Source organism: Arabidopsis lyrata (genome assembly GCF_000004255.2).
Source record: "Arabidopsis lyrata subsp. lyrata unplaced genomic scaffold ARALYscaffold_2, whole genome shotgun sequence".
NCBI lineage: Eukaryota > Viridiplantae > Streptophyta > Magnoliopsida > Brassicales > Brassicaceae > Arabidopsis > Arabidopsis lyrata.
The window spans coordinates 12,378,025-12,393,580 of NW_003302554.1; the positions used below are offsets into that span (position 1 = coordinate 12,378,025).

At 35.8% G+C, this 15,556-nt stretch overlaps 3 protein-coding genes across 9 annotated transcripts; 2 read left to right on the plus strand and 1 right to left on the minus strand.

Moving 5' to 3' along the window:
- The first annotated feature begins 691 nt into the window (after window positions 1-691).
- Window positions 692-3,063, plus strand: LOC110231028 (putative L-type lectin-domain containing receptor kinase II.2). Its single transcript, XM_021035683.1, has one exon. The coding sequence runs from the start codon at window positions 878-880 to the stop codon at window positions 2,855-2,857; it is 1,980 nt and encodes a 659-aa protein (XP_020891342.1). The 5' UTR covers window positions 692-877; the 3' UTR covers window positions 2,858-3,063.
- Window positions 2,570-6,657, minus strand: LOC110231029 (ranBP2-type zinc finger protein At1g67325). 7 transcript variants are annotated; one of them, XR_002334118.1, is made up of 12 exons: window positions 6,530-6,639; window positions 6,241-6,286; window positions 5,801-5,916; window positions 5,038-5,311; window positions 4,833-4,912; window positions 4,674-4,719; window positions 4,485-4,594; window positions 4,267-4,294; window positions 4,031-4,185; window positions 3,150-3,290; window positions 2,751-2,872; window positions 2,570-2,666 (listed from the first exon to the last, which is right to left on the minus strand). XR_002334118.1 is itself a non-coding variant. In XM_021035687.1 (10 exons), exons 1-10 carry the CDS (start codon window positions 6,536-6,538, stop codon window positions 3,270-3,272), a joined length of 882 nt encoding a protein of 293 aa, XP_020891346.1. In that variant the 5' UTR covers window positions 6,539-6,639; the 3' UTR covers window positions 3,016-3,269. The 7 variants fall into 7 exon arrangements, 5 of the variants coding, with proteins under 5 accessions (XP_020891346.1, XP_020891344.1, XP_020891347.1 ...); XR_002334117.1 differs by having other exon boundaries at window positions 2,751-2,875; XM_021035687.1 differs by lacking the exons at window positions 2,570-2,666; window positions 2,751-2,872 and having other exon boundaries at window positions 3,016-3,290; window positions 4,267-4,291.
- Window positions 6,658-10,060: 3,403 nt separating this feature from the next.
- On the plus strand, window positions 10,061-11,430 carry LOC9324654 (probable methyltransferase At1g27930). The gene has a single exon (XM_002887067.2). It carries the CDS (start codon window positions 10,324-10,326, stop codon window positions 11,197-11,199), a length of 876 nt encoding a protein of 291 aa, XP_002887113.1. The 5' UTR covers window positions 10,061-10,323; the 3' UTR covers window positions 11,200-11,430.
- Window positions 11,431-15,556: the final 4,126 nt, after the last annotated feature.

Genomic DNA, 15,556 nt, shown 5'->3' on the forward strand with positions numbered 1-15,556 from the left:
CATAAGTTTATTCGACACAAATTGTATTTTAAAAAATGATGTAAAACAAACTTGTCTTTGCATCATGGTTTTGAAAACAATAAACATTGAAAAAAAAGTTAAGATAACAAATATTCTATTAAACCAAAAATTGAAACAAAAACAATTATTTAAACAATTTTGAAGTTGTTTACGGGAGAAACCAAGTAGATTTAGAGATATATCCAAATATAAGATTTTTGTTAAATGGGTTATCAGTTAAAGAAGAGTAGATGATTTGATAAATAACATTAGCAATAAATAAAATTAATATATATATATATAGAAATGTTTTAAATTACTTTCAACCGCGTTGAATGCTTATACTAACCATGGTCATTAGAAACACTACAATACTTTGATCATTATATTGATGATTGTTTAAATCTTTCTCGATCGACATCAAAAACGTCTAATAACTATGGTCATTGAAACACTATGAGAGTCTGATTATTATAATTGAATATAACGTCTATTTTCTTATAAGTCACAAAATTTATATATGATATTTTAGATATTTATTAAAAAAACAACTTATACCCATATAATACTGATCATGGAATAAATAAAGAAGCTGATTAAAATAAGCTATGATGCCATATATAAGCATAGTGACCCAAGACCAATTCAATCAAATCAAAATATATATATAACCAATTCAAAAGAAAGGAAATTTCCTGAGGGTCAACTCTCATACTTCTCTCTAATTTCTTTGATTCATCTGTGCTGACCTTTTCTGTTAGTCAACCAACATTCTCATGAAGAAAAATAAAAAGGAAAGTGAGTTTACAGAAACAATTCAAAAATCTAGAGACTAATTGGGGTTGTGTGAGAGAAAAAAGAATCATAGTTGTTTCATATGGTTGAAACTATGGAATTACTCTGTTTCTTGATGATAGCTTTAGTCCATGTGATCTCGGTGGCATTAGCTCAAGATGGTAACCAATTTGTGCATTACGACTTCAGGAAAGCAGATCTCTACGTAGATGGAATGGCAACAATCGAAGATGGTCGGTTGAAACTTACTAATAGTTCAAAAAAAGCCACTGGGCATGCCTTCCACAAAACACCCATAAATTTCACAAACACTTCTTTTTCATTTTCAACTGAATTCGTATTTGCGATCATACCAGAGGAAAGTACCAGCTACGGTCAAGGAATGGCTTTTCTTGTATCTCCAACCATTGATCTAAGGTATGGCGCTGCAACATCTTATCTAGGGATATTCAATAGGACGAATGATAATAAAACCGAAAATCATATCCTTGCCATAGAACTTGACACTAATGCAAGCTCAGAAGCACTTGAAGAAAGTGACAACCATGTAGGGATAGATATAAACAGTATAGTATCCGTCTACTCTGCTGATGCTAGTTACTTTGATGATACCGAAGGATTGAGGAAAAGCCTTGTGCTTGCAAGCAAACAAAGAATTCGTATTTGGATAGAATATGATGGCGAGCAAAGATTGCTAAATGTAACTCTTGCTCCACTCGAGATCCCAAAACCAAGCTTGCCTCTTTTGTCAAGATCTATAGATCTTTCTAAAATCTTCAAAGAGCATATGCATTTTGGATTTTCGGGTTCGACAGGTACAATCAGAAGTCACCAATACATCCTTGGATGGGCATTGTCTATAGGCGGAAAAGCACAAAGCCTTGACATTTCTAAAGTTTTGGATCTCCCTAGACCACCGCCTAATCATATACCGGTTATACTTGCTTCTACAGCAACAATTGCATTTTTTGTTATAGCAAGTGGAATTGCATACTTTTACCACCAAAAAAGATTTGCAGAGGTGTTTGAACAATGGGAACAGAAATATAGTCCTCAAAGATTTTCCTTTAGGACCCTCTACAAAGCAACCGAAGGTTTCAAGGAGAACCGAGTACTTGGAGCAGGAGGGTTTGGCAAGGTTTATAAAGGAGATCTTCTTGATGGTACACAAATTGCAGTTAAGAGAGTCTCTCATGGAGCTGAACAAGGAATGCAAGAGTATGTTTCAGAAATTGCTACTATGGGCAGCCTAAGTCACAGGAACTTGGTTCGACTACGTGGTTATTGCAGAAGGAAAGGTGAATTGCTATTAGTCTACGAGTTCATGCCAAATGGAAGTCTTTCGGATTACTTGTTCCATGGAAACAATCTTAGTTGGTCTCAGAGAGTTCATATAATAAAGGGAGTGGCCTCTGCTCTTCATTATCTACATGAAGGTTCGGAACAAGTTGTGTTGCATAGAGATATAAAAGCCAGCAACATTCTTCTAGATTCTAATTTAAATGGGAAAGTAGGAGATTTTGGGCTTGCTAGAATCCATGATCGTGGCGAGAATCTTCAACCCACACGTGTGGTAGGAACCATTGGTTACATGGCTCCAGAAGTTTCCACATTGGGCGTGGCTAACGAGTTGACTGATGTGTATGCGTTTGGGGCTCTCATCCTTGAGGTGGTTTGCGGGAGGAGGCCACTAGACCCAGAGAGATCACCCGAACAGAGGATTTTGGTCGAATGGGTTGCCAGTTGTGGGAGAAGAGGTGGTTTAATGGATACTGTTGATAGTAAACTAGCAGGCAACTTTAGCACTGAAGAGGCCGAGTTACTTTTGAAGCTAGGCATGCTCTGTTCTCAGAGAGACCCGGAAAACAGACCTACTATGAAAGATATTACAGAATATCTTGAACAAAAAAAGATTATGCCAAACATAACGTTTGATATCACTGACATAGGCATACCTATTGCACCTCTGATATGCAATGAATTGACACCATCACATGGAACTACCTCCTCATTTGCTAGTTTCTGGTATGACACTATCACAGTGTTATTTCGCGGTCGCTGAAGCCTGCATCACAAACTGCTACACTTGCAAGAAACAATTTCTTGTTAGAGTGCTCTACCTTGTCGTGACTTGTTTATGATTGTGTTTGTGATATGTTTATGATTGTGTTTGTGATATGTTGTTGTGTGCAAATAAATATTGGAAGAAGACTATGTATATATATGACCACAATCTTCCCAAATGTATGAAAGTTTACAATTTGTATATATCTTCTGCATCAACACAAGAAAACAAAGAACTTGCGAAAGAAAAAGCTTGCTAGACACAACTAATGATGGAATGACTAAAATACCTTAAATGTTGTTAGTACACTTAAACCACCGCTTAAGTTACTCTTCCATGGTTCCATCTAATCTCATCGCCTAGAAGTTATCATGGTGGTTGAACACTTAGCAACAGTTTCAGCACTATTTCAGGCTCCGTATGGTAAATACTAAATACAATAAGAATACGGAACAAAAGTTAACGAGATAGAAACGAATGAAACATGAAAAGTACATAAATATTTTCATTCCATTCTGCAATTTTATTAGTGCTAGTTTACTTTTTAGTTTAAATTAGTTCATGTTTCAGTTTTTTCTAAGAAAAATGAAATTCTAATGTCTAAAACCAACGACCAGTTGCATCCCCTAGATAGACTCCATCACCCGGAAAACTTTCCAAGTCTTAAAACGATTACAAAGAATAAAACCACAAGTGCCAACTAAGATTAGGATGTAAATAGTATGGACGACCTGAAGGACAATTCTATAGGAAGACAAGATTCGCGACGACCACAAAGTAGATAAAACAATTTATGCATTATTAATACAACATAGCCACTCAATAGTGGTAAAGAGACATGCATGAAATCAACTTGACGAGACCGCTTCAACATGGACGACCTGACGAGACATTGACTGACATTACGACACCCGCTGGATCAGACTCACCCTTCTCAACCCCCAAACATGTCTACGACTCACTGGAACAGACCACAAATTAAAACACACCGTTCAGAGACTCTAAATTGGGTTTAAAAAAATTTAACATAGTCGGAGTCAAATGTTTCTTAAACAAATAACCTTTGCTTTCACAAGGCATAAAATCTACAACGGTTGTTACATATACGAGTTTTAGAGGCAAACATTTTATTAACAAACAGTTGTGACCACATAGATACATCTGACAAACCTGATCGTTCTCTTCTGGTGCACGGGAAGGAGAACCATTCGACTGATCCCCTGGTTTATCAGCTCCACAGTTTTGCCTGTTGCATTTGCTCCTGAATGGATAGTTTATATTTCCACAATTATCACACTTCCAGCTCCCTTCCGGTGCATTTTGTTCTGATAAACAACACATATCTCTATGTCAGTCTCAAAGTCCATCAAGTACGCTGCAATATTTAGGACTTTTTAGGAGCTTACTTGATATTTTATCTGAGCTTCCACCCTGCTGCAATTATAAGAGTTTAAAGGTCAGAAATCAAGATAATAATCCCAAGATCTATTCAAGTAAGCCATCTAAGATTAATTAAGCAAGCTGTTCTATGATAGCCGAATTAACCAGTCAAGCCCTAGAATTCAAAATAATGTATATGTTCGCTCTATGGAACAGTCAAACACAAACAAAAAGCAGCACAAACCTGGGAACCAGGCTTTGGAGTGTTGCACTTCCTCATGTTACATACAATTCTGAATGAGAAGTTTACATTACCACAATTCGGACATGTCCAATCATTATCACGAGTTGAATCTGTAAATGAACACAACAGAATATATCAAGTTGACTATCACTATAGAATGTAAAAAAGCATAACCCTTATAGCACATACCTCTCTTTTGTGATTTTTCATCTGGGTAAAACCTTGGTCTTGGCATCTGCAAAGAATGACGCACATATATTGTGAAAAGATTTCAGCTCATGTTACAAGTCCAGGGACTTATAAGATCTTGCATGCAATCAAAACCAAGCATCTTACTGTTATACATACCATGGCAGCGGCAGCACCAGGACCCATTGCCATACCAAGGCCATACCTGTCTATTGGTGGAGGCATTCCATACATACCACCTGACAAAAAAAGAAACCCAGCAATGCACTAGCCAAATTAGATACTGGTACAATGATGGTAAATGGAAGACTTGACACCAATTGAGATATAGCCAGACACCAAAAACTGATTAAAAAATACTTACCACTTCCCATCATAGATCCGCCATGGTATGGTGGTGGTCCAGACATATGTAGTGGTCTGTAATGAGCTCCGGAAGGAATTCGGCTATTATAGTTAAAATGGTAAGGTGAACCCCCAGAAAATGGGACGTCATAAGGAGGCATAGACGACCCATTAAAGAGAGAAGATCCATATGGTGACCCGCCCATATACACTGGAGGGGGACCCCCAGATCCTAAATATGGCCCGGGTGATGAGAAACCTTGTTGAGGTTGCATAGGTTTGGGAGCAGATTTCTATTACAGATATGCAACAAATAGGTCATCAAAGGTGATCAAACTAAAATAAAACCAAGTAGATAATTGTTTAAATTGGATCATAAATTGCCACTGGTATAGTCTGTGTATTGCTGCTCTTGTTGGAAGATAGACAACATATGGGTTCTAGATTTGAAAGAACATATACTACTTCCTTAAATGTAATCGAAGTACAAAACCTAATAGACTGGACAAAACACTAAGGCTGGTCTTCCACTTCAGTTCTTATTCTCATAACAAACACCTGGAAATCCTTATCAAAAACTACTCAGCATCCTAAGTGTCTATACATGTGTGACTCAAAGAGCTCTATCTACTAAAAGAGCGATAACACAAAGATTATGATTATACATCATGACATGAGAAAAATGATCCTAATTCAGCCCAAGAAGCCAATGACTGTTTTGCACACAAACTGTTTCAAAGCAGAAAGACAAATATTCGATATTGCAATACAAAATGACTTACTCCATTATGATCTGCAGGTCTAGGCTGAGTGCAATTACGCATATTACAAGTTGTCCTGAATGAAAAGTTGACATTGCCACAACTTGGGCAGATCCAATCATCTTCTCTGCGCCCCCCTATCCACAACCAAAAGAGTAAACCAAACAGCTATTCATAGTTGTAGTATGAGAAACATAAAGTTTGGAATCTAAAATCCTTTATAAACATGTACTACTGAGACGAAGATCTTAGTATACGCTGAAAGAAACTGACTATAGACTCAATAGAACCAAAACAAAACACATTGGCAATTTTTCTAATATGTGATGTATCTCAAAGTTTCAATACTAAAAGCATGCAAGACATTGGATGCAATGTACACACAGAAACACTATCTTCGGGTATATGGACTCGGATTATCCGAACAACAATATAGTTTTCCAAGGTAAGAAATGTCATACCGTCAGTTCTAGCACGCTTGGCTGCTGATGAATTTCTGTTGTCTACCTAAAAAATCGAGAGCCAATCAGTCAAATTCAACAATCAAACCAGATAAAACGATTCACAGATCAGTGGTACGATTTCAGAGTCGCGGAATTGAAATTGAATGATTCAATGTGGTTATAGTCATCTTAAACCATAGAAAACGATCACAACGCAGAGCTCCGTGTCGATTCAGTGTCAGATCTACGATATTCAGGCCTAGCACTATAAGACGGGACCAACGAATAGAGTGGACAGTGTTGTTACCTGTGACATAGCTGTGGAATGGTCTGAGAAGTAGTAGCGAGACAATCGGAGAAGGAGGCGGTGCGGTGGCGATTTCACCTTTGCCCTAAGATTTTTGTTCGACGAAAGGAAAAATAGCACAAGATGTTTTTATATTTTAACGAGAAAAAAAAAAAAAAATTTTACTATAATTTATTCTCAGAGAAATTAGCCCAAATGATCATATTTTTAAAGAAAACTTTAAAACCAAGGAGGTTTATTGGTTTTTTTAAGAGTTAAAAAACATAAAGATTTTAATGTTTTTACCTCCAAAAATTAGAGACTTAAATGTTATTCAATCTTGAATTTCCAAAACTCTATTAAAATTGTGCTATTGGTTTTGGTATTTTTAAAAAAAATTATAATCATCTAATACATACATCAAATGAATATACATATTACTCTTGTCAACTATATGTAGTCGTGTCTAGAGTAAAATCAAATCATGATTGAAGGTTCTAATCACAGACAACAAAGGAAAACAACAAACAAAAACAACAAATGTCGTTTTTAAAAAGATTTTCCAGAACCTTGAATAAATTTATCATCTGATTTTTAAGATTTGTATCATTATCAGAAAAAATAAATAATATTTCTTGCCTTCTACCTATTTTCCGTAATACAAACTATACATCTTATAAGAGGAATTTCATATCTTTTCTCTCGAGAAAGGACTGAAGACGTTGTTGAACTCTTGGACACAAAATATGCTAAGGCTGATTAACCATCATAAGGTATGTTTTTGTTTTTCTAGAAAGCCTCCTTATACTTTCAATGTGGTCAATGTGATTTGTGTAATATTGTTTGTCATATATGATAATCTCTTTTGTAGTTTGTTTTTCTGTTGTTACATGCTTTTTAACTTCTGCTTTATAGGTGCAAATATGATAATAAGAGCAAACTCATCTTGTAATACCGTTTGTTGATTACCCTTTAAAGTACTGTGAATATAGTTCGTCAATCAGCAAGGCTAAGGTAATTCGATCTCTATTCAAGCATGGGATGAAGATAGAGATCGGAGATATGCTGGATGAGCCACAGCAAGTTGTGGGAAAAGAAGGTGAGGACTGAGGAGGGTATTCTGGACAGAGGTGTATCACACATTTGAGATAGAAATTGAGGATGGGAAGCAAGGTCTTATATGGGTAAGTATTGAAGGTACAAAGGGTATCGGGACACAGCACAGAGTGGGACAAGACGCAGCTGTGTTACACAGGAATGTCTGGACACAAAAAGATTCGAGCAAGGAATGAAGATGACGTGGAGATAGCTTCAAATCAAATGGAATATTCATTAGTTTATGAATAAGGATATTTTACATTTAATATATGGTGTAAACGTGATCTTTTGTGAATAAATAAATAGAGAGATGTCACGTTAGGTTTAGTAGAGCCGTCAAGGAGAAAAAAACCAGGAAGGTTAAGCTTTTGCTTTTGAGAGAAAGAGAGTGATTCTTAGATTATGTGTTAATCTAAGTGTCTCAAGTTCATTAGAAATTTATTGGTGTCAAACTAAGGGGTATCTTAGTGTCGAGTAATTCCATGTAGGCAAAGCTTGGTGTAAGATTGTCTAAACAATTTCTATTGAAAGTTATTGAGGATTATGCACGTTGCCAAACCTCGTGAAATTGCTTGTGTGCTCATATTCTCGTATTAACAAGTATCTCTCTTCTTCTCTTAATAATGTCTTTTTAATTACCTTCATTGTTTGCTGGTATTAAAAGTTTATTATTTATGTGTAGCAATGACTAAGTTGGATATGTGAGACAGATGTCCCGTCCAAATCTGTCGAGGAGATGTCTACAATATGAAGGAAGGGAGGAGTGTTGACTTGGAAGAAGCTTTGGTTACTTTGCTCGACTTCTAGAAACATTAAATCATATAATACCAATCAATTTCGTTCAACCTTGTCCTTCTGTTTTTCATGTAATAAATTACATGTTGTTGGTGACCCTCAATCTTGTCACTGAGAATCGGTAAGTTGATACCGACTAAAACGTGTTTTTCTTATAAAAAGTAAATTTTAATGTGAAATAAGAGAGAGTATGGATTTAGATCCAAATCCCATCTCATGAAATATAAGTTAAGCTAGTAAATTAAACAATATATGCAATTTCAGTTATTTACATACAATGTGAGAGATAGTCCATTAATTTCTGCTTCAAATTTTATTATTTTCCAAATATAGAAGTTACAAAAAAAAAAATTCCTTTCCACATTACAGAAAAGAGAAATAAGAGATAAATAAATGAGATAACTAAGGAAATAAAGATATAAATATTAGAATATTGTCCCACATCGGTTGGGTTTGTGATTCATGGGCAATATATATGTGTTGTGACAATCCTCCTCCCATTGAGCTAGCTTTTGGGTGTGAGTTAGGCCCACACTAATATGGTATCAGAGCCCAGACCCAATTTCGATTGTGGACCACACGTGGATGTCCAGTCCCACAAACTTCACGCTTCAGATGTCCAGTTCTGAGCGTGAGGGGGTGTATTAGAATATTGTCCCACATCGGTTGGGTTTGTGATTCATGGGCAATATATATATGTGTTGTGACAATACTCCTTCCTTGAGCTAGCTTTTGGGTGTGAGTTAGGCCCACACTAATAATAAATAAAAGAGAAAACCATAAACAAAACAAGTATAAGTATGAAATAATCTTAAATGAATATTTTTAATTATAATTTTTCTTGAAAATTCGGTCTCGTAGAGTTTGTTGTAATAGTCACATTGTTCACTATATCTTTGATGTACAATTTGAAGTGAACAATGTGACTATTGTTACAACAAACCATACGAGACACAGAACTTCCAAAAAAAATTATAATTAAAGATGTCCATTTAAGATTATTTCATACTTATACTTTTCAACCTAAATACATTTAAGATATCCTTGTTGCTATTAACATAGAAGTCATGGACGAAACCTTGAAAAGCACTTTTAAAATGGGTGACCAACGCCATGAAATTGAACAGCGTGGACAAAAATATCTTAGATATAAAAAGCTGAAAATTGAGGATGCCTACAGAGTGTTTATCAATTGGCCCCAAATTGACACTTTTCTATATTAAAGTGGTAAACAAAAATTCTTTTATTAATATAGTTAACAATTACATTTTAACAAAACTAAATTGAAACATTGGAGATACAAAAGGTAACTAATTGTTTAATTAAATGTATATTCATATATAAATATATATATATACATATATACTAAAAATCATGTATGGAAATATTTTAAAAAGGTAAAGATGATTTTTTTATCCATATATTAATATAGTTAATTATGTATTATGTTGATAAGAGATAGGATATATTTAAAAAAAAAATCAAAGTGTTACTGACTACAATTATATAGATTTATTATGTTTATCTTTATTTATTAGACTTTTATTTTCATATTTAAACTTGTATAATGATATTTTTTGTCATAAATTTTAAAAGCTTACAAAATTTGATAATTTATTATTCATAATTTCAACTGCTATAAATCTTTACTATTACCCTTTTAAAAAAATTTCTCATTAAAATGTAAATAAACTACATTTGATCAGTTGAGATATATTCTTAAGAGAAATGAGTAAATTAGATTAAAAGAACAACGAGGATTGATCAATCATACGTGCCATTAATGATTGAGACGGACGTGCTTCACATTCGTTGACTCTACCATTAGCATTATTTCTCCACTTTCTCATCCGATCTCTTCACCTTGTATAACCATATACTCATCAGCCTCTCTCGCCAAACCCAACAAAAACAAATCAAACATGATTCAAGACAAGTCGAAAGGTGCAAAGCAAGCCCTTCTAGAGCGGCCATGGTTCCTCGTGGTGGCTCTAGCTGGTCTTTTAGGTGGCGCCATGCTCATCATAAGCTTCATCCGAGCTACGGACAACACTTTGTCACTATGCTCGACAGCTAAGAACACGGCTGCGTCCATAGCCGAATATTCAGCCACCCCAATCCAACTACAATCCATCGTTCACTATGCCACCTCACACACCGTCCCTCAACAATCTTTCGAGGAGATCTCGATCTCTTTAAACGTCCTCAAGGAACGTCTCCCTTGTAACTTCCTAGTCTTTGGCCTAGGCCGTGATTCCCTCATGTGGGCCTCCCTCAATCCAGGTGGCACTACTGTGTTCCTGGAGGAGGATCCTGAGTGGATAGAGGCCGTCCTCAAGGATGCTCCATCCCTCAGGGCCCACCATGTTCAGTACCGGACCCACCTTTCGGAGGCCGGCCGCCTTCTCTCGACTTACAAGAACGAACCCATGTGTTTACCAGCTAAAGCTTTCCCGATCCGCTACAACGAAAAGTGTCCCTTGGCGTTGACTTCGCTTCCTGATGAGTTCTATGATACCGAGTGGGATCTGATCATGGTGGACGCACCAAAGGGGTACTTCCCGGTGGCGCCCGGAAGGATGGCGGCGATATTTTCCTCGGCCGTCATGGCACGTAACAGGAAAGGTGATGGCACGACACACGTCTTCCTACATGACGTTGACCGCTATGTGGAGAAGACTTTTGCCAATGAGTTCCTTTGTGAGAAGTATAAGGTCAACTCCGCAGGTAGGCTCTGGCACTTCGAGATACCTAACGCTGCTAACATGACCGACCAGCCAGGTGACCGGTTTTGCTAGAGTGCGCCAATATTCGTTCTTCGTTACTTCTTTTAATTGGAACACCGCATAGTTCTTCTGAGTTTAAAATCGTTATTAAACATAAACTATCCAGAGGCAACTCATTAAAATAAATATGTATTCTATCATTGTTACTCTTTGTTTCATATGGTTTCATGTGGCCTAGTTTCTACATTTTCCTATTTAAAACATACAAGTATAAGAAAAATTTGGACATTGGCTTCATTTTAAGTGAAATGTGAAGAGTGATTTATATGAATTTTTTATGATATGATAGGAAACAATTTAGACTGGGGCCGGTGGTAACTAATTTTAGAATCTCAAAAATCAAAACACCACACCCGATAATTAACTATATGATTGTCATATATATGTGTGCTAAGGGTAATCATTTTAATCGATCGATACATATTTTAGAAAGCACAACAGAACATAGTTTTATGTTGTAAATCCGCGAAACAGAGTGGTTTGTTAGACTCGGCCAAACTTAAGATAGCTCACCAAAAATCATAAACGAACGGTAGAATTGGATATATGGACGGAACACGCCTAAGAACTAACTCACCGGGATTTCAGTGATAAATCGAGGAATGGAGGGATACATTCTTACTTCGAATCCACGCAAGACTGTTTGAACATACAGTTAAAAATTTTAAAATTAATATTCGATAATCGAAAAGTAAAAACAAGAATACTCATTATCAAATCAAAGATTATATTATCAAAAAAAAAAAAATCAAAGATTACACATAATATAAAACCAATTTTTTTTTTATATATACACATAGGGGTGTCAAAATGGGTCAAGATTCATGGGTCAACTCAACTCAACTCAACCCATGAACCCTAATGAGTTGAAATTTTTGACTCAAATGAGTTGATGGATCAAATGAGTTATTGAGTCAAATGGGTTGATGGGTGAAATGAGTTGGGTTGTAATAGGTCAATGGTTTACCCATTTAACCCAACAATTTTTGTTAAATTGAATTAAACCAATCCAAATCTCTAAACCGATTTCAATTTGAGTCTAACCAAAACTTCTAAACCGATTGAATATAATCCTTAATTTTCCCGCCAAAAATGTGAATACACAATTTTCCCGCCAAAAATATAAATTCGTGATTTTCCCGCCAAAAACGTAAATCCATAATTTTTCCGCCAAAAATATGTATAATACACACATATAATAACAATTATTCGCAACTCATTAATGTTGTGGATTGTAGAAGAGTAGAGCGATGATGTAAACGCCGAGAGTAACATGTTTTTAGAGCGTCTTCATCCACAATAACCCCGGCCCATTGGGTTTCTTATGAAAAAAAATTACAATTGAAAAATATAACTAAATTTAAATTTAAAATTTAAAATAAAAAATTTAAGCCAATCAATGAAAGAAAAATGTCAAATACCACGCAGTTCTGCTATTGACGTGGATCCCACCCGATTCACGACCTAGTTTTTTTCTCTCTCGACATTCAGCAGCCGCCGAGAAAAATTTTTTAGATCCGAGGCTGGATCGCTTTGGCTTCCATAGCAACGGATCTGGCCTCCCTCTGCTCTGTTTCAGTTTTGTTTTTGCCTGCTTTTCAGTTTTGTTGGGTTGGTGTTTAGAGGTTCGTAAAGGCAAGTTGAGTTTCTAGGTTGCTGTGGTTCGATTTCGGCGGAGCTTTTAGCCGGTGGAAGGGGTGAGTGGTGTTTTGGATTGGTGGTTTCTTCTCCTTGTTGCGGCATGGCCTTCGATTTTGGTCTCTTCTCAAATCATGATTTTTCGAGAACGAAATCGGTTCTTGTGGAGGAGATAGCGTCGGGTTTTGAGGTGGTGTTTCAGGAGAGGCATGGTTCTCGGATCTGTTAGTGGTGGCGGAGGTTTTGTGTCTCGGTAGTGGAGGTCTCTTCGTTGTGGGGTTTCTCTCCGGTGGTTTTTGGGTGGTGGCTAAGCTTCTCCAGTTTTTGGCTACCGGTGGTCAGATTTCTCTTTGTCTTTGTTTATTTTGGTTTGTTTGCATTGCTTGCGGCCTGCGTTTGGTGATTTTTCTAGTTTGTTGCGAGTGTATTCTTGGGTCTTGCGGTTACGGTTGTAGCGGCGTTGTTTGGGTATATGTTTTAGCGAAACGTTTGGTTCCGGATCTGTAGGATCTACGGTGCTGCTCTGTGAATTATGCCATTGTTTTACTGGATATGTTCCTTTTTCATTGTCGCTTTTGTGCTTACTGTCTCCAAGCCGTTTATGTTGAGTGGTGTTTAGGCTTTAGTCAGGTTCAGTCCAGCCTTTGCTCTTCTTTCCGTTCCCGGTCTCCTCGTCTCATCCTATGAATCACTTTGGGTTCGTTTCCTTGCTAAGAAGAAGTTCAGTTTTGTTTGGTTGGATCGATAGACCTCTAAGTTTTCAGTTCTTTCTTCTCCCTGATGTTGTTCGCTGTGGTTGTTAGCTGGCTCGGTTTCCGAGTGGTTGGGCCTTTCTTCTTGTCCTTGCTTTCCTGATCTGATGTGATAGGATCGCCTTTTCAAGGTTTCTAGTTAGACGCTAGTGGACGCAGCAATCGTCAGCAGTCGTATTCGGAAGTGTGCTCGAGGTTCCCTTAACTCTTTTGTCTCGCTTGCCGGGTTATGAAGTCTTGGTTCTTGGTTTCAAGAGATCAGCTCTCATCGTGATAGGAGGAGGTAGATGTTATTTTTGGGTTGGCCGCGGGCATCCTTGGTAAATGTCAATCGCAGGTGCTTCAGAAGTTTTGGGTTACTTGTTTTCTTGGGTCTATTGTTTCTTTTAAAGTTTATGCCTTCGACTTTTTTCTTAGTTTTTGGTTTCGACCTCTTGCGTTTGTGGTTTGAAATCTTTTGCTTTACTATGTTTAGTTTCCCTTCGTTAGGGCCTAGCTTCCGGGGAAATCTCGTCTTCCGCCGGCTTTGTCTCCGGGGACTTTCATGTTGTTCGCCGGCTTTAGTTTTCCTCTTTTGAGCTTTGTATTTCACCTTGGTTCCATTACAAGATCAATAATAAAATTCTAGATGACAAAAAAAAAAAAAAAGACAAATGTCTAATAGGTTTCTTGTAGATATCTCATTATGAGAACCCTTATTTACTCTCTTTCTCTTCCTTTTTCATTATTTTTTATTTTTATATGATGAGATATCCATATGGTAACCTCCCAATGGAATATATTAAATATATTTCTTATATGACGTCGTGCGACAATTTAATCATTGTTTTACCAAGGTTAAATTTGTTTGTCAAAAAAAATTTGAGTTCACTCCTAGGGGTGAACCCTTTTATTCACTCTCGCGATACCTTCGACAGCTTGACCCGCAGCATGAAAACGGGGTTGTGGGAGAGCAATAAAAGCGTCGTGTCTTTTTCTAACTAATCAGAATCTATCACATAATAAAAATTAAAAAATAAAAAAATTAATATTATCTATATAAAGAAAGTTAACGTAAGTCATTAAAATAAATCATATAACAATATAGTTTGGGTTTATATATAAGAGAGGGATTATGATTTAATGTTACAATTATAAACGATGTTATATATCGGTTTGGGTTTATAAGGAAGGGTTAAAGTTTAGGTTTTACAATTAAGTTAGGTTAAATATCGGTTTGGGTTTATAAAGAAGATTTCAGATTTAGATATTACAATTGAACGAGGTTATATGTCAGTTTGGACTTATAAAAGACGGTTAGAGTTTATATATTACAATTAAAAGAAGTTATATGTCGGTTTGGATTTATAAGAGACGGTTAGAGTTTTTCGAACAAAAAAGAGACGGTTAGGGTTTATATCTATATTATTAATTGGGAAGCATTGGATAATAAATAACCTTATAAAGGTAAAGAATTATAAAAAATGCCATTGGTTTTTAGTGTTTTTAAATAACTTCATTAAGGGTACAATAGTAATCACAAAATTAATATATTTAAATAAAAAATAGTTTAATTCTTTTAAATACTTATTAATTTCCGAAAAAATAAACTAATTTTATCTCTCTTATTAATTATAAACGAAAATTTGAAATTAATTTTTTAAAAATTTTTAACCAATAGGAATTGAAAATCTAAGATTTGATATCCAACTAAGATTTTTTCTAAACCAATCCTAATAGACTATTCTATATCAAAAATAAAAATAAAAATAATATCATTTTAATTCAAAATTAAAAAAAAACTATCATTTAAAAAGATTTATCAATGGAGGATTTTAAGATTGAATTTGAAATTTGGTAAAAAAAATTAAATGCAAATATTTTAATATTCAGTTTTGTTATAATATTTTTAGGGAGACTCACAAAAATGCCCCTTTTTCAATACCCCTTTTCAAAAATGCCCCCTTTGGATGTCCATTTTTAAAAATACCCCTTTTATA